We start from the raw sequence: 19,969 nt of genomic DNA, 5'->3' as shown, positions 1-19,969 counted from the left end.
AAGACTTAACTCTGGATTTTGCCTGAAAAGTTTTACACCGTTTGTTTACACCTAAACCAGCTGAGCCATACCAAAGTGTTTCTATGCCACTGGTCCAGAACCACAGCACTTGCTCATCTTACATCACAGCACTAATCAAACTTTTTCCTAGAGCTTCCCAAGACTACTTTTTCACTGAAATACACTGCTTATGATACATTCTTCTAAACCAAGACAGTAATTGAAAACTGTAAGCTAGTATAGGGGTACTGGATACCAAAAAATATTTTCCCACCACAGCCCAGTATGAGGATTATTTTCAATACAAAAAGTTCTAAAAATCAGGTACTCTTTAAACATCAATGAGATAGTCAATGAAAACAGTTAGATTATTATTAAATGTTAACAAAAGCTCCTTTTTTCCTCAACTTTCTTGCTATTCAGTGAACATCTTCACCAAAAAGTGTCATTTATATTTTTGAAATGTGTTTACAAACACAGCTTTGTTTCAGAAAATTCAAAAATACAAAGCCTCCATTCAAATCATAAAAAATACCAATTACCTCATCTTAGACACACTGAATAAATGCAAACCTGCTCCTTTCACAGGGAGCAATCAGGCACTTTCAGAGACCTAAAATCAATCTTAAGTCTGTAAAGGTGGCATCTCAGAAATCTGTGGGTTTTACAAGCAATGAAAGTTACTGTTTGAAATAAACACTATCAGACTACACGAGAAAATATATTCTACACATTTCAGAGGCAAGCTATAAGAGGACTGAGAGTCTAGCAACCAATCTCAGACAAAGTCAATGAAAAGCTTACAATGAAGAATACTTGTTCTTAGGTACATTACTGAGATGACAATTTTTATCATCTTTATCACAAAGATCATATCTCCAACTTGATACAGCCCCAGATCTCTCTGACAAACTCCTTAGCTTTAAACTGATGTCTCCCTTAAAACAAGATTTTTCCAAATTTCACATACAAGGGTAACATTTTAGCTCTAAATTACATGAGACTGGTCAACTCAATTCCTGGTAAGGTGAAAGAAGGGAAAGGGAGGGGAGGGAAGGGAAAGGAGAAAAGAAAGAAAAGAAAGGAAGGAAGGAAGGAAGAAAGAAAAAGAATAAATACACTGCCAAAGATATCATGTCAAGATTTGCAACCTAACTTCAAAATACAAAGATGATACATTTTCTATAGCTGACAAACGTAGCTTTTGGCCCCAAAATCTGAGAATGATTTAGAAGCATTAAGTAAAAGGTGATGGTTCACCTCATATCACAAATTAAGCAGGTGAATGGACTCAGTTCCATTAAATAAGATCATCTTTTTCTACCCTTACAGATGTTTCCCCACATCTACTATAATGCTAGATATTATAACCTCTCTTCTGTGGTTCAACGTAACAGGCAAAAATCAAGGTTGCTATAGGAAAAGTATCACTTTCAGGGTTTTGGCCATCTACTGGTTTCTAGACTGGTAAAATGGTTCCTGTGGCTCCCATACAACAGAGATCCTCTACCCAATCAAGCTCAGCACCAGAAAAACCATTCTCCCCACAATCTGACGTTACTAAAGAACAAAAATGACACACACCCTGTGAAAAGAAAACACTAGGAAAGTATCACTTCCCTTTGCTTTTCAGAGCTAGGGCTGGCTGTGGTTCAGTAGAAGCAGCTGTATTCACATACAACCTCAATGGCTTTACCACTTGGCCACTTCCTGTTCATCCTTGATACTAAACGTGGGGTCCTGAATGAGCTAAGGTCTTTTCAGAAGAAATAAGAAAACAGGTGGAACATTTTAATAAATGAATACCTCAGGGCTCCAGTCAGCTAATCCATACAAGTTCAGTGCTTTCTAAAACCTCATCTGGCAGCTGACATTAGGAAAGAAAAATGCAGTTTAGGACATTTAAGAAATTTAATTTAGGGAATTCAATATTTCTTTCCACCAATCTATCATTCATCCTCAAACCTAAAAATGGTCAATCACAAGGTGTCTGACCTCAAAGCAGGGTACTTTGCAAAAATACAAGTGTAAAACACTACCTTTGTTTTCAAGGTGCACATAACCTGGCTAAAACACATATAATTGTTTTTTTTAATGAGAGTATTCTGAAACAGAAATGCTTTATTCAATATTTATAAGAAGTAGGGTTCAGTCTTCTTTTATGCTTAGAGGGTTAATCCATGGCTGCCCAGCTACAATAACTGGCTGGACTCAAAATCCATGGCCATAACTGCCTTACTGGCTTTAGCTTTGCCTTCAGGAGCAAAAAACAACTAATACTTTCCTTTACACAAAGAATCCTTCAAATATCTGGAAGCCACATTTTTACAAAATTATGACCTGAAATGGCTGGAAAAGGTTTCATAAAGGAAACAGGGCTCAAATGGCACAAAAATGGCAAGTATTCCAGTTAGCAAGGAAAGAATAACTAGAGGCAGGAGGTCAGAGAAGACCAGTGCTAACCATACAATTCGGACTGGGAAGCAGTGAGTGTAAAACTGGCTAAAGTAAGTTCCTATCAGATTATTAAAGAACTTCAAGGCCAAGGTGAGGCTTTTGATTGTTTTGATAGTCAATTGGGAACAAACGACAAATCACAGGAGAAAGATGCTTTAAAAATATGAGAAGGATTGTATTTCTGACTAAACATTTGTGTCTCTCCCAAAATCCATCTACTGAAGCCAGTATTTGGAGATGAGGCTTTTGGGAGGCATTTAGGTTAGATGAGGTCATGAGGGTGCGGCCCAAGTGGCAGGATTAGTGCCTTTACATGAAGACACCAGAGAGCTTTCTCTCCCCCAGCCTCCCGCAAAGCACATAAGGAGGAACGGCTATGTGAGAACACATCAAGAAAGCAGCAGCCTGTGAGCCAGCAAGGGTCAACATCAGAACCTGACCATGCTGGTACTGTGATCTCAGACTTGCAGGCTCCAGAACTGTAAGAAAACAGATTGCTGTTGTTTAAGCCACCCAGTCTGTGGTATTTTGTCATGACAGCTTGAGCAGACTAAGACAGATTGGAAATGAGAGCAACTGGCAAGTAGGAGTCTAAGTAAGGAGACCACCACAATATCCAGTGGTGAAATATCAAATGGCAGCAGCAAGAATGCAGAAGCCATCAGTTACCTATGAAAGAAAAACAAGCGACTTCACCTGGCCCCAGGGTTCTTAGAAGTTATATTCAGAAATCCTAGCTATCCAATCCCAAGATCCTTAGTTTTTCTGTTTCACCTACCATCTACCCCTACATCATTCCAGTTTAACACAAATCTTTCAAAAGAGCATTAGGAATTATTACAATGGGAAGGCCCCAGAACTTCCTTGACTCCCATCAAATGACTGTCAAATTATCCTATAACCCTTCTCAACCAAACCGAGTCACTATCTTACCCTAAAGAGCAATCAGCAAACACTCCTGTGGAGCCCACCAGTCCAAAGACCTCCATCAAAACCACCCCAATAGCCCTACTGACTCTGGGTTCCATGAAGTTTGAATTTGTTGATTTCCTTCTTCAAAATAAAGTGAAAGGTTCTAAACAATATAATCCCATAAACATATACATAGTCAGGAAAAACCTCAGTATTTCCCAGTAATGGGTGAGCTAGGTGTTTCCTATACCCAGACAAGCACACTAATTAGAAAGGGGTAGTACGGGGGCCTGGGGAAGATCTCATCTTCCCTAATCACAAAGAACCTGGAAACAGTAGCACCAGCAGCTAAGCCCTGATACCTTGTCATTACGGGTAAGACCAAGTCAGTCCTTCCTGCTTCAGGCACAGGCAGGCAATCAGCAGACGGGAGAGTTCCACTCACATTTCCCAACCTCATCCTTGCACTCTCTCATCCTCATTCAGGAACAGACCAAGGCCACCACATCCAGCACTTTAAAATCTACAAAAGGCTAACTCCTATTGACACCAAAGTTTTGTTCAGATTCCTGCTCATCAAACAAAGCAAAAGCAGGCCATTCCAAAGAACTATTCAGGTGTCACACTACTTAAGCCTGGGTTTTACCTTGCCCCTACAGCAGATCCTCAACAAGCATTTAAAACTAAGCTGAAAACACAGGACTCAAAGGTACTAATATTGGAGCTCTATGGTTTTGGATATAATTAACAGAGTTCTAATAAAGAATATGTGAGGATTTCTTTTACTTTTCGTTTACTGCATAACCAAAAAGAGAAAGAACTCATCTGAAAAATTCTGAGATTTTGAGGGTTACCTACCATATGGAGTTCCTTAAACTATCATCCCTCCCAATCACCTGATTTAATCTTCAGTAACTGTCAGAAAGGTATGAGCTTTGCATAAATAATCACTCAATCCATATATACTTTTGAGCTTGGAATCCCTTCAAGAGTTGCTATGCCACCTAACATAATAAAACCACTAATATTTGTACAGAATCACAAAGTTCCACATTTTGGAAAGAATTTCCTTAAAAATTACTCATTTTATTCTCATCTTAGACATAAGATAAACAGACTCAGAGAAGTTTACATACTGCCCTAGGATCACAAGTTTAGTAAAAGGATAAAGTCAACAATCAAAATTTTGTGACTCCAAATCCCTCCTCTTTTCAATATATCATAACATGTTTCTCTCTGTTCTCTCCCACCTTAGAGTAAACAATTCTACACAGACCAGTAAAAAACAACAGTGCATTACTGTGTGTTCTCTCAAATGCCTACCGATGCTCTTCAAACAAAATGAAAGCCCAGTCTACTTGAAATAAGTGAACATACAAAATGGACTAATTAGCACACTCTCAATATTATAAAAATTAGCATATCTTCAGTTTAATACAATAAATTCAGTTGCCAATATTAAATTTTAACAACTTCCATTAAAAACTCTTCTATATGTTTAATAACATTTTTAAGCTACCCTTGGAATTACTAGTTTCCACCTGCCTTTACTTGCCTTTATAACTAAACACTAAATCTTTGAAAAGAGGGAAGTGAAAACAAAGAATTTTCTACACTATGAAGCAATCATTCTTTTCTATGGCCTCAACTAAATAACAGCTGTAAATATTCCAGTATCTTACAACTATCAAATTTCATCTTCTTCCCAAGGCACGAAGTCTGATAACAGCTGAACAATAAAAGAAGACTACACACAAAAAGAACTGCATTCTCCTAAAGACACTTCAGGTTGTAGTTGTTTATATTTTATTAATATTAATAAATAAAGTTTTATTTTATGGAGCCTTTTGATTATCCTTTTTCTTTTTAACAATAAATAAATCTTAAAGCAACTTTCTTTTGGAGAATCTCAACACTGCACCATTTAAGCCTCCTGTTACAACAAATTTTGAAGATTTCTAGAGACATTAAATTCCTCCTCAAGACAAACCGTACCCTGGTGTAGATTGATATCAGTGCAGGTGCAACTACAACCGATCAGTTTACTACTTCTGAGGGGCAATAAGAAACCACAGGCAAATGTGTATCACTGTTGATTTCTCTATTTCCTCTGCAAAATGAGCAGTTACCAACTTCCTACAAGAATTATGAAGTAAATAGTGAATGAGTAAGTGTTTATGAAGTACATTTATCATTACTGACTTTTTCAAACAATAAGACTCCTCCCATTCCCCCAGTCATTCAATGCGCAAAGTCCCACTGCTATACAACAACTTGTACAGCAAGTCTGAGTCAAACTCAGAGCCTGCTCACTGTGGCAGTACTCTGAAGCTCTACAAAAGAGTTTGTATAAATATGAAAGCAAGACAGACCCTGGTTGTATGACCTGTTTTGTGTTCCTGCAGCAGCACATCTCAAACGTCTACAAACTTCATGTGGATTTAATTATTCGATATTATATGATGGTTCTTGAGACAGTAACACTGGTAATGCTACAGGAAACAGGCTTGCAAAGGAACCAAAAAAGTCAGAATGGACAACTGGCCTGTCTCTCAAAACAGATACACACAGACTAGTTTTTTACATACTCACTTCATTGCTACTTTCATAGTTTGTATCAAACAGTAATGGTACTGAGCCAATGACAGGTTCCTAAAGAAAGTTTCATACACTCATTAGAACCACAATTTGTTTTTAGTGAAGTTGCCTTGAATGAGTATACTGCAGGAATGAACATCATGTTACTAATCTACGAAAGCTTTTAACCAACATAAAAGGAAAGAATAAAATTACCAGAGACCGGTTTTATTGTCTGTCCCCTATAAAACCAAATCTTACCTCCTCCTTTTCTTCATGAAGGTGACTAGCTAGGATTTTCTCCTGTTTGCTCTCACACATTTAAATGTGGATATGGGTCAGGGCTGAGGCTTCCTTTTGGAGGTGATCATATAATGCCAAATATACATACACACACACGCGCGCGTGCACATATACACATATATATGTATATACATATATACACACACACAATTTACATGTATATAAAATTATTTACTTGGTATATATATATTTATGTGTGTGTGTGTAAATATATCTTCTGTTAGCATCATGAAAACTTCCATGCAAAATGATCAGGGAAATATCACCACACTCCTTGGCCCAAAAGATGAAAAGCTTATCCTTCCTCAAAATAGAAACTGATTTCCTAAAACAATGTATAGGGCAAACTACTCAGAGCACAAAGCGCAGCCTGAGAAGCTTATAGTCCAAGAAGAATTTCCTTTATATTAACAAGTCCACCACAAATTTTTCTGTATTTAAAATAATGAAGTCTCTAGTCTAGACTTTTAGCCCAAAAAAGAAATTCTTATTTTGAGTTGAAAATACTGGGAGGAGGTATACACACACACAGAGGAAGGTCCGTAATAACTTTTCAGAAATCCATAGGGCCAGATACATTTCAGAATTCTGTTTTTTCAGATTTTAGAAAAGAAATACAGTGTAAATACCATATGCCACAAATCACACCCAGTAGCTGGTAATATACAATAACCAGGAAAACAGAGAATGTCAAGGCTTCCCTTCAGATAAAAATTAGATTCTGCCACTAACACAGTTCATGCTAAATTTAAAGGAAAAAATCTGATTCAGACCTTTTGGATTTCAAAATAGCAGATCAGTGATTACAGACCTTTGGCAAGTAAAAGGTGGTCTATACTATCACCTAGATTACAAAAAAAACAAAAGCTAGCCCTTTCTTAAATAAGAGATATTTAGGATATTTAATACAGTCTTAAAATGACTCTAATTACTTGCCTAGTTGGAGAAGCATAATCAATTCAAGCTTTCTGTAAGTTGCCACCAAGAGATTTAAATGAAATAATTTCTACCTTTAATTTTACACCAAATTGGGACTAGCACTGAAAAACATTTTCTAAAACCTCAGTATGTCAGACTAAGTCAGCTAGATAGAGGAGGGTTTCCAAATAGCAAAAACCTAAGATGATCTGCTAATTCAAAAAAAAGTCAAAGATTTTTAACCCTGGTTTATGAGTGCCCACACAAACTCAGATTCTCTAAACTAACCTGTGGTCACATCATGCTTCCACCATAAGTTAAAAGTGAGCCTAGCATTTTTTCCTATTCAGTGGCACAGCAAACCTTTTATTTATTCCCAGCAACCTCACAACAGATGCCTCAAGAACTGAGAGGCAGGATGACCTGAATTCCCTCCGAGCAGGGATCCACTGAGGTGCCCCATCACGACTAACAGCCCGTGAAGAAGGCAGCAGCACATTTGCTCACTGCCTGGAGTTGTGTGCTCATATTAAGTTCAACTCGAGTTCTCTACATTAACCACCAATGAAGTGGAGGCAGAGTAATCAAGAGTTGATCCTGCTCATTTTAAAGCGTCACAACGGCTCACTGGCAAAACCACCAGAAGAAAATAAACTAACAACTTTTGAGGGAGCCTGCTTCCAGAAAGACTTCTTTGAGTAAATGTATGTGTAGTTTTTCAAATTCAGAGAACCCCCTCAGTTCAAATTCAAGCACTTTCTTAACACCTAAACCAGATCTGAGAAAATGGTATCTTGGGGCCAGCTTTCTTCATTTTTAATGACCAAAAATAAAGTATAGTAGCAGGCTCTTTAAAAGTAATTTTTCTGTCCCACACCCTATCACAAATTGCATTATTATTTTATTTTGAAGGTATCATCCATGAGTCGCTATTCAAAGCAATAAAAATTAGAAACCAATCCCTAATTCATTTTCATTTCTGTGTGATCTTTAAGTGTGATCTTTAAGTCCCCAATCAGCTTATAGTAGCTGGGATGACTCACCATGGTTTTACGAGAACACATTTTTAACCTGGAACACATGAGAGCACATTTTAAGCATGGAACAAAAAAAAACCAAAGCTCTCTCTATAAAAATATACATTTTCTTCTAAAGTCACAGATATGTTAAAAAATTACAGGATAATCTGTCTGGAAAAAGAAAACAGGTTCAAATGACAGTTACATTACCAACAAACCTCTCTGTGTTTCATCTTATGGAAAAACAATTTCCTCCCTATCAAAACCATCCCCCCACAATGTAATGAGCTCTTTTCATAGATTTCTTTGGGAGCAAGGGAAGATTCAGGAATAAAGACAGCCAAAGAAGATACTCTAAGCTGGGCTTCTCATTAAGGAAAAGACAGTATAGGCTACCGTGGCCCCTACCCTGAAGATACAAGGCAAAACAGGAAGAAGGTGATGCTGTAAACTGAAGTCAATGCATCTTTCCAGAATTTCAGTTTTACTCAATGATTAAATAAAATATATTTATGTTACAATAAATATGTTCGTGCTAGGGGGCAGAAAGTGAAATGTATGTGAATTTTTAAAATAAGATTTCTTCTGCTTACTTGTTTCTTCAGGCTACCAGGGGAGTTTATGTTCCTTCTCTGACATTAAGAAAAAAGTGGGAGAAGTTCTACCATAGGACTCTTAACATTCTCTCCAATCTGTCTCCCAGATATTTGACCCTCTCAGGTCACATCACTTTTATTTCATTTATTTATTTAGATTACACTTCATTCCAGAAAGGCAAGTTTAAAAGGAGCTGGAGAGAGAATATGGAGAAAAGACTATATCCAAGTGGCAATGCCTAAACATGGAAGAGAGTTTTCAAAAGGTGTTCACATTTCTGTTCACCATTCTGCACTATACAGTATCTCGTCTATAAAATAATAGTGTTAAGAAGAAACCAACCACAAGAAATACAGGTAAGATTCTTGGTACTTAATGACCTTTCAAAACTATTCTTCTGCTTGACTTCTTATAATTTAAACAATACACACAACTTTATGGCAGCAAAAAGCAACTTCGACGTGTAGCCCTTGGGAGGCATTTTCTCACCCTCCCCATCACCATAAAACACCTCATTTTATCCAAAGCAAAATGAAGTAATGCCTAAAAAGTGCTTAGCATAGCACCTAGCATACAATAATAGTTCAATAAACAATGGCTATAATACTGGTTATAATTATTACTACTACTAATAATCAACATTGTCACTAGTATTACTTAAGAGGATACCACAGTAACAAAAGCAGCTACCATTTTTGAAGCTGCGATGTGCAGGCCATATACAGAGATAATCTTATTTGATCCTCATAAGGATTCTGAAGGTGGGCATTATCATCCACTCTTCACAAAGGAGAAAAGGATGTTTAGATCATTTAAATGACTTGCCTAGGGCCATCCAGCTAATAAATCGCAAAGCACTGTTCCAATCCAGTTGTCTGGCTCCTGAGCCCAATTCTTCCCACTACACTATGTCACCTCTCTTATAAGAAGTCAAGAATTCAAGGGCCCTCTCACTGATAGACTCCAATTAGATTCCACTCTATTTCAATAAGAACAGGTCAAAGAATGACAGGAATTCCCTCTAGTCACTGCACAAGCAAATTACATACAAATACAAATGTGCATCAAATGTCATCATAGACTCCATTCATAAACTAATAAAAATTTGTAATTTTGCATTATATAATCAAGCAAAATCACTAATATTATACATCTAACTCCACTATTAACATCAATCCTTGATCTGATAATTTAGCTCCCTCTGAGTTCATTTCCCTAAGGGTATCCATTCACTCACGTACCTTTAATTGTAACTTGTATACACAAAAACCAAAATCCACATCTCCTATCCAAAGGAAACTGAAGTGCAGACAAAAGTGTATATATGTATGAAAAGATGTTCAATATCATATTTTTTATAAAAAGCAAGTCAACAAACAAAATCTCTAACATCAGCAGTAACAAGAGAACTGATATGATAAATGATTCATCCCATGTATTATCAAGTGACAGTTTAAACAGGGTTTATAAAGAATCTTTAAGAACATGACAAAGTGCTCATAATACCAACAGAAATAAAAAGGCAGGACATGAAATGAAAACTATCAGTAAGCTCTCAACTTTGCAAACATAGAATAGGAAAAAAAAGACCAAAGGAAATAAATCAAAATGTTAACAATTTTCTTTGGATAGTAAAATAATGTGTTTTTTTTTTCTTCTTGTTGCTTTCTCTGTTCTCCAATTTTCTTTTCAATCACAATTAAGTATTAATTTTATAGGCTGTTTTTTTAACCAAAATCTTTAACTCAAGTTTAGCACTCTTCTCTCTTAAATCCCCAAATTAGTCAAGAAATTGAAAATGCTCAAAATATTTCAGCATCTTTACTTTTTTCCCTCCAGCACTATCATCCATCAATTATGCCAAAATTGCATAAGTCATGTCTGTTACCTACAGAAATCCAATCCTTCAGATTCTGTCAATCCTTTTCTTCTGGTATTTTTCCTTCCTACTTCCTATACTAATACCAAGTCCAAACCTTCACCAGCTCATTCCTAGGTTAGCACAGGAGCCTCCTTCTTTCCTTATTCTACTGCCTCACCACTAACTATTCACGCCACCACAGTTCACTACCTGACATACACTGTTCCTGAAGATTTACCTGTATTAACTCAGTTAACATTCATAACAACTTCATGAGGATAGCTACTGTTATTAGTCCTATTTTACACATTAAGCAGCAGAAGCACAGAGAGCTTAAAAAATGTATCCAAGGTCACCAGCTAATAAATGGCAATGATTAGATTTGAACCCATGCAGTCTGGCTCCAGATAATAATAAGTATGAGCTAGTTCCTTCAGGAGTGCAGGAGTGGTAATCAATAAAAACCAGTTTCTCTTTCCCTGAACTGTGTAAGTATAGGCCCTTGGAGCAAACCTCCCACTTCCGGGTCTCTTTTCATGCTATTCCACATCTGGGGGGTCAGTTCTTCTCCTCCCTAATTCATTTTCCTTATCTCCTTTAAAAGTCAACTCTAAATTCAACATTTCTGAGTTTTCCTTAAGTCAGTTCCCTGACTCCTCAACACATCCTTATTCTTATGGACTCAATTTAAACTACATTAATGTGCAGGTGTTGATTTACGTTACAGAAGTTTACCTACCTCACATTTTTGTGTTTTATCTTCCTATTTAGATAATGAAATGCCTCCACTTTTTTTGGTCTACGTCCTTCTCCATTTTCTACTTTCCAAAAAGCTACTAGAATAGCAAGCTGCACAAATATATACTAAATAAATATGCAGTTAACTGATAAATCTAAGATAAATATAGCTCTACTATTTAACAAAGCAGAAAGTCTTTGGAACTGATAAATTTAAATGTTTGTCTTTTATTCACTGTATTCCCTAAGCACAAAAGCATTAGATACCCAAAATACTCAAAAACAGTTCTATTAAATGACTTTTTAGAAAAGGTAACCCACACACTGTCCAGAAATAGCCTTTTTTTCTTCTGGATATCCCTTCTAATAGCACTATTTTACTCTCCTGTGTCAAGAGTTATCCAAGTCTTTGACAACATTAAGCAAGCAGTGATATTCCAGGCATGATTATCAATTGTTCAAGAAGAAAAAAGACTATCTGGCTTTAATAAGAGATTATTCTAAACAGCTCCATTAAATCTAAAATGTGAGAACAACTGTGCTTACATTTAAGGTTCAGTATCTTCATCTTTATCTTCCTAGCCAAGAAAATGATTTAAAAACTCAAAGAAACAGATATACCAAAGGATAGCCTAAAAGAAAGCTGAATTTGTATTTTAATTGTTAGTGAAAACATAAAAATAATCAACGAAAGGTATGGCTCACTATATATAATTAACAAGTCTCTCAAATACGGTGATTTAATCACAGTTTTTCAAATTCATTATAAGCCATGACTAATTAAAGAATACTACAGAAACTATTCTGAAAAGCACACAATAATCATGGTTAAAATCTTGTCTCTTGACATTCTTGGGTCTGTTTTCCAAGAATATATTTTCATATACAGACTTTCTCTAAAACATTCCTTTGCTTCTTAACTTCTACCTTAAACGAGCCACTTCACAGCAGACCATAATTATCCTAAAATATTATTTTTCCTCACATGCCTGCTGACTCTGCAGTTACTCTCATTCATCACTACAGCTTGCAGAAGCAAATATCTAACATGGCTTAGTTACCCAAATAACAGTACTAAATTTGAGTAAATGTGTATTACTACCCACTATAGTTATTACAAATTTCAACACTGACAGGTACACAATATGAACCACATTCTACTCATAACTTCACAGTAACTTAAGTGAAAAAGCCAAACCTAGTTTCCCCTCTATTTAAAATTACCATGCCTACTTATAAAACAAGTTCGGTTAAAAAGCATACTGGTAAAATTTTGGTGTTCTCTTTCTTGATATGTTCAAATAATGCTCTGGCAATTACTCCATGTTTAATAGGGTGAGAGGTACTTACTAATTTTTCCTTTTTTGTTGTTAAATTACTTAAGAAGTAGACACAATTATAGTAGGGAAACACCAGGAACCCTTGTGATGATGGAATTGTTCTTGTATCTTGACTGTATCACCATCAATAACCATCGTGATATTGTACTACATTTTTGCAAGATGTTACTATTGTTAGAAACATAGTAAAGCATACGTGGGATCTCTGTATTCTTACAACTGTATATGAATCTACAATTATCTCAAAACAAAAAATTTAATTTAAAAATTACTGAAAGGCCATTTAATGAGAATTCATTTTTCTGGCCCTATACCAGTATTTTCAAAAGGCCTATATGTACATGTGAACCACTCCTACCCCCAAAAAACTGATCAGTACCTAAAGAATGAAAAACTCTATTCTTTTTAAAAAATAAGAGCTAGAAAATAGTTCTTATAATTATTTCCAAAAATCCTGAGCAAGAAGAAATCTACAGTATTACGAAAGTCTGATTTGAACAAGGAAAAGTAAAAGCTTTACTTACTAGCTATAATAACTCTCTAGATAGAAAAATAAGAAACAGACAGACTCAATACATACAGGTGGTTTTACAAAACAAATATATCCCTCTACTGTCCAACATCTCTTATTACTTGGATTCATAAACTAACAAAGGAAATCTTTCAGATATCATATAAACATTTAAACTAAAAATTAAACCCAACATCACTATTTAATTCTATACACTCAAACACTGAAGTTGGAGGGGATAGTGAATTCAAACATCTGAATTATTTCCAGTTTGTCAATTCATTCAGCAAGCTTTCCTCTTGTACAGTGCCCTACACAGTGCCTCACCTTTAACTCCTACAGAGAGAAACACCTCTCTCAAGGTCACTGTAAGAATACTTCACAGATTCTATCTTACCAAGTGGACAAATTCAGTCTTATCAAAATGCAAAGAAAATTAACACCTTGATGAAAAAATGGGACTATGACAAATTCAAGACAAGTAAGTAATGATAAATATACATTCATCTTTTCTGTAGTGACTTTTGATGAAGTATCAGCTATCATACAAGTTAGTTTTGCTTTAGGAATAAGATTTTAGAATGTACATGATGTACTAAAGCATATACTGTAAAATTAAGTCATCCTCTAAAAGGATAAACAAGAAATAAAGGAAATCATATTACACAATTATAGTTTTCATGAGGAAAAAGGCTTGGGGTTTTACAAATGTTACTCCAAAAACAAGAAAACTCTGATCTTTAAGTCAGCTCTTCAGAAGGAAAGTCATATCTTTATCTCCTTTAACGTTGCAAATAAATAGGCATTAGGAAATATTACACATCCCTTGACATCGGGACAAAAAATCATTCAAGTATCAATAAAATATATAAAGTAATATTCCTATAACAATCTCTTTTAGACATTTCCTTCAAGATAATAAACTGCTACAGGGCCATAATTAGCCGTATACTTTCATATAAAATAATTGCTTATGCTGTTCTCCTTCCCCCAAATCTAAGTACATTCACTATTCAAGCTCATGGCTTTTTTTAATTACGATTTTTTCCTGAAATTTAAAACAAACCACAGATAAATACTCCTTTGTCCACTGAATACAGGTGTTTATATTCAAACTTTCAATGGGTAAATTACATCTAACAGTTCTAAAACTAAAAATTTCCTGCTCCAAAGAATCAAAAACTATGACCACTTCGACAATGTAAAAAAATAATCTTTCTCTTTGCATAATGCAAGGTACAAAAAGAACCCACAACTACTCCAATGCCATGCTAGTAATACACCCGAGTTCACTATACATTTTAATTTCAGACTACACAAATTATACCTCCTTAATTTTAAAAAGTAAAAAAAAAAAAAAAAAAAAAAAAAGTTGTCCTTAATCTAAAAGCAGAACGTATTTCTAATAGCAAGTTTCTGAAGTTCATGTCCTTGATATCAGTGAATGTCAGTTAAATATATTTTCTACAACACAACCCAGAACAGCCTGTAACAGCAATACCATTACCCATTTCGTGAAATATACTGAACATCTACTATTTATTAGACAAAGTAAACCTGAAAGTTCCTGAGACTGAATTATCAGTCACAAAAATTGAGATGTACTCAAAACATTAGTAAAGAAAAAGAATACAGCCTTCTTCAGTATTAACTAATAATTCTCTCTCCTCAACCCCAAAAAGCAGTGATTATCAAATGATTACCGATAAATGGATGGAGGAGGGAGAAGAGTTGGGGCTTCACTGACATTTTATGATATCCTTTTGATTAAGGATATTAATTAGTCTTTAGGATACTTAAAATCCAAAATGCTTTTATTTTACTTGTTTGAGATGTAAACAACATGCTCCATTTTCCTCTAAAACTGCAATTTCATCATTAAAAATGAATTTTAGTAAATTAAGTTAGTGTATTATTTTAAAATAGAAATATTTTTTAAATCTAAAGTGTATAAGGGTTAAATTGGTTATGAAATGAACCTTCTTCTGATGTTTTGTTCTCACACTATCTTAAGAAATCAACTATCATTTTACTAGGGGAAATAAAAAAGCACCAGTCAAAAATGAATTATAGAGTTTCAGCCTACAGATTTGACAGCTGGTTTTCTTAAGATGACTTGGCTTTAGTTTTTTGTTTTTTTTTTTTTCATCTCTGAGCACTAAGGAATAAATCTAAGTTAAACAGAAAATTATAGCTTTTGTACACCAAAATGGACCTTGCTTCTGGAACATTTATTATTTTTTAATCATGAGTTTTTAAATAAGTTAGAAAAAACAAAAAATGCATACTTAAGAAATACAGGATAAATTTTAATAAGTTATAAATATACAGAAAGTAAATTTAAGATGGAAGAACTACTGTAGGAATAAGAATCTAATTTAACTTATTCTACATGTTATCCTAATGTAATGTGAACATAGGATACAATTCAGTCATCTAATAGGTGTCATTTGAAAATAAATCAAACTTTCTATTCACTTATTTGTAACAATTTAAATAACTGACAACAAAATTGTTAATTTGCTGCAGATTTCCAAGGGAATAGACATCTTTTAAAATAAGTCTTACTAATTACTGCTCGACTCAATTCTACTTTTCTTTTGCATATATTAAATAACATTATTTTACCAATTCTTTAGACTCCAAAGGTTTAATAACACTAATGAGCTAAAATTTTAGCAAATTTTAAAATACACATATTTTTAAAAACAATTTTTAAAATACCACACGTGGACCAAAGAGCATTTTCTTCTGGTACTTTCCTAAATATACAGAGGCATGATATAATCCCTTGTACTCAAATGAGACAATCTTCAATTTAAAAATTCAGAGAAAAGAGAACAATTTTTAAAAACTATATTGAAATTCTTAAAAAAAAAAAAAAAAGTCAATGGATCCTTAGAGCAAGAGCCCACATTTGGGTTTTATTTGTTTTTAATTTTCACTAGACACCAAAGAATGGCATAAAGAAAAATATTAATATAATCTTCATATTTTTCTATTAAAATGTATCACAACACTCAAATATGTGTTTCTGATTTTTAGACATGGTCTTACCTGATCCACTGAACTGACTGCTTCCCAGTGTCGTTGGTCTGGTTTTCCCACTATTAACAGGTGGGGAAAACATCTGCAAAATAAACCAAATGTATCTGTTAGTCTGAAATTCTTCTGGATGCCTTGCAAACAAAAGTCCACCAAGAGTCATCAGCTAGTTACTTTATTTCTGAGGGACATTAAAATAAAATTGAAGATACACATTCAGACCCAGAAAAGCCAATACACTTAGTGATACTATTTCCAAACACTATTTGAAACTACTGGTTATTCTGTTCTGAAAACTCAGTCACTTACACGGAAGCATTAAAGATTTAGGTTTAAATGATTAAATTTTTGTTCATAATCTTCACTTTGTAACTGAAATCCTATTACACTTACATTACAATTTAATACACAGAGTCAGAACCACATCCACTGAAACTACTACATATAGTAAGGATCCATTACAACACAGTTTTATAGAGTATATACTGGTCCTACCTAAGAGCAATTAATAAAGGAATTCAACTATTAGAAATAAGGGCAGTGGGCCCTTTGGTTTCAGCTTTTATTTTTTAAGTCATTCAATTATTTCTCACTTTAAAAAAATTTTAATGTATATACACATATGTGCTTCTTATATATGCATTATATACATAAATATAAACACACATAAATACATATATATTTATCTTAAAAAGGGGCAGCCCCAAAGGCTAGAAATTCTAGCTCTTGACTAGCTTTCCTGTAACATCTTTCAGGTACCATAAACTATACCACATCTTGGGAAGGGAAATGGTTAGGAGTGTTGAACAAAAAAACAATTTTCTTTTTTCATATGAAGTTCAAAATCCCTAATAATCATCAGGGTCAGAGGGTGACTCAACCAAAGCTCATGATTACGTTGTTCTCCTTTTAACTGGTTAAATCAAGTGACCCCTCTGGCATTAAAGTTTTAAATCTGCAAGTCTAGACATTACATCAAAGTTCAGGTGTCCAACTTGGGGGAGCTGGACTCCAGCCCTGAGAACTACTACTCAAAGCAGATGGAGTTCACGCTGCTAAGTCCCCACGTCGCTCTCCCCCTTTATTTATTTTTCTTTCTTTCTTTTCTTTTTTTTGTAAACCTCATCAGACCCACAAGATGCCGCGGGAAGCTCTCATACCGCACTGAAGTCCAGCAGGTCGCTCAGCTCCTTGTCGGTCCCTATAGCGGCCATGCGCTGCTGCTGGGGATTCATCTTCGGCCACTTCTAGCAGGTCCTAAGGCAGAGGAAACAGGCTCAGAGACAGACCACCGAGGCCCAAAGTGTGTACAAGGATGGAGAGGGGCTTAGGAGAAGAGGAAAAGCGCCCAGCTGACTTCCAATACCCGACTGGTTCCCCAGCGCCGCGCGGGCAGGGGACAAGAGAGCCCCGCGCCAGTGCGGTGTCCGTGAATCCACGCGTTTCTTGGGGCGGCCCGGGAGCGAAGCGGCGGCTCCCGCAACTCGCCGCCTCTCCCGCAAGTTTCCGAGCCTGTCCCTGCCCCCTCCCCGGCGCCCTACCCCGCGCCGCCGCCGGGTGCTGGGTGCGCAGGGCCCGGCCGGGGCGGGGGTCTCGAGGGGCGGGGTGAGGGGCGATTGGGCGTCCAGCGAGAGGAGCGGCGGCGAGGGGAGATGCGAAGTGACTCACTGGCTCGGCAACAATAGAACTGACAAGTTGCAGGGAGCGCGCCGCTCGCAGGCCCGCGTCTGCGGCCGCCGCCGCCCGGACGTCCCCGGTGGGCCCGGGGGGTCGGAAAGCACCCCCCGCGCGTCCCAGGGGCGTTTTAAAAAAGAAAACAGAAACACCGACAACTAGTCTCGCTCTCGCCTGGCGTTCTCCTCCCCCGGCTCGGCCTCCTCCCACTTTTGCTGCCCTACCCGCGGCCGGCCGGCCCCGGACCTGCCTAACAATGAGCCTGACTCGGCGGCCGAAGAGCCCGCTCTCCCGCGCGCCCCGGAGCCCGAGCCGAGCGGGGCGCGCAGGCCGAGCGCGCCGCCCGCGGGCCTGGCCGCCTGCGACTCTCGCCTCCGCCCCCCCTCCGCTCCCCAACTTGGAGAGACCCCGGGTTCGCCTCTGTACAAAGGGGCGCGGAGTTGGGGCGCGGGCTGGGGGCGCCTCGGCTCTGGCTGGGACGCGGTAGCGCCCCGCAGCCCCCAGCCCCGCCACGGCTTCCCCCTCCCGCTCGCCGGCTCGCAATTACCTGCTGCCCCGTCTCCGCATCCAACCACCCCGATTAAAGTTCACTTTGGCCGGGAGAGCGGGCTCGGGCTTTCCCTTGCACCGCCCGGCGGTCCGGCTCACTTTGCCCCGCGCGAGGTCTCGGATCCGGGCGGGGGAGGCGGCTCTCAGGCCTGGCCGCCCCTTCCTCCCGGGGCGGGCTGGCGGTCCCCCCGAATAGAACTTGTGGGTCTCCTCAGGCGGACATTTTTTTCGCTGAGGCGGCCTCAGCACCGCGCTCGGCTCGGCTCCGGATCCCTCCGCGCCGGGAAGAGCCCCGAGTTAACCCTTTCGTCCCCGGCCCGCTCCCGCCGCCTGCGCCGAGGAAGTGGGGCCAGCAGAGGGGGCGGGGAGGAGCCGGCGGGAACGGGGAGGGGCCGCCCTGCGGCCGGTGGACAAAGCCCGCGGCGGAGTGAGGCGGGCCAGAGTCGGAGCCGGCGGGGAGGGGCTGGAGACACGCGCAAGCACCCCGCGAGGCAGGGCCGGGCCGCCCGCGGAGGACGCCTGGTCCTGGCCCCTGGGTGAGGGGCGGCAGGCACCGTGGCGCCTCCCCCGGCTCGTCCTGCTCCTGCCTCTGGCCCCGAAGCGGAGCGGCGGAGATGGAACAGCGGCGCATCTGGATCCGCTGCCCAGGCCACCCAGCCCGAGGCCGCAGAGCCCTGCAATGCTGCGGTTCCCGAGCCACCGCGACGGACGCCGGACGCCTGGAGGCTGCGCAGCGCTCGACGCGGAAGATGGGTGCGTGGGGAAGGGAGACTGGCCACCCGGTCGGCTCTTGGGAGTAGGTACCGTTGGTCAAATTGGTTGCTGAGCAGAATGCAGAAGACGTAGATTTCCTTCAAATCACACAAAGCAACGTGGGCTTCAGTTACCAAACACTCCACTCACTCAAGCACCCACGTCTCTTATCACCTCTTCCCATTCGAACCCCATTCGAGGCCATCGAATTGCACAGCAGGATGGGTGCTTGGAAATGGATTAAGCCAGCCCCTTCATTTTACATAGGCAGCCCAGGGAGATTCTGTCGCACAGCCACTATCTTGGCGCAAATTCTGAACTTGGCTTGAAGAAATCGTAAACGGAGTAGAAGGAAGACAAAATAACTGAACCTCAATTTCTTTCTGTTGGAATATCAAAGTAAGGTTTTCTCCAAAGATAGCCAATGTTTTGATAACCTTCTGGGTCAGTGAGTGCGGGTCAGTGAGTGCAGTAAAGACCCAGAAGGAAGAAACGCTTTGAGGAAAGAGGACAGACATATCCAAAGTAACAAATGAACGAAAGCAGCCAGCATCTTGAGGGCAGCAAGGCAAGAAGAGCCATTGGAACCCAGATTTGCATGGAAACAAAGAGATGGATTCAGGTGCAAATATGCAATTACTGTACTTTATTACAACCAGAGTTGTCCTGCAGTAGAAGGCAATTATAGCTTGCGTTAAGGGTTTCCATGACGTTG

At 38.6% G+C, this 19,969-nt stretch overlaps 1 protein-coding gene across 6 annotated transcripts in view; it reads right to left on the bottom strand.

The window, feature by feature from the left end:
• Nucleotides 1-18,638, bottom strand: part of TCF12 (transcription factor 12) — a 328,904-nt gene extending 310,266 nt beyond the window's left edge. For 4 of the 6 annotated variants that reach the window (XM_074366183.1, XM_074366185.1, XM_074366186.1 and 1 more), the window contains exons 1-3: nucleotides 18,500-18,638; nucleotides 17,439-17,535; nucleotides 16,291-16,363 (exon numbers count right to left, since the gene is read on the bottom strand). In XM_074366183.1, the coding sequence (XP_074222284.1) occupies nucleotides 16,291-16,363; nucleotides 17,439-17,513 (148 nt within the window). In that variant the 5' untranslated portion in view covers nucleotides 17,514-17,535; nucleotides 18,500-18,638. Of the gene's footprint in view, nucleotides 1-16,290; nucleotides 16,364-17,438; nucleotides 17,536-17,946; nucleotides 17,968-18,499 lie in introns of those variants that run through there. The other 2 variants (XM_074366184.1, XM_010969460.3) reach the window with 2 other exon arrangements.
• Between the last annotated feature and the right edge of the window lie 1,331 nt (nucleotides 18,639-19,969).

The sequence above is a fragment of the Camelus bactrianus genome, chromosome 6 (genome assembly GCF_048773025.1).
Source record: "Camelus bactrianus isolate YW-2024 breed Bactrian camel chromosome 6, ASM4877302v1, whole genome shotgun sequence".
NCBI lineage: Eukaryota > Metazoa > Chordata > Mammalia > Artiodactyla > Camelidae > Camelus > Camelus bactrianus.
Note: the sequence above shows the minus strand (reverse complement) of the source record. Positions and strands in the feature narration are given on the sequence as shown.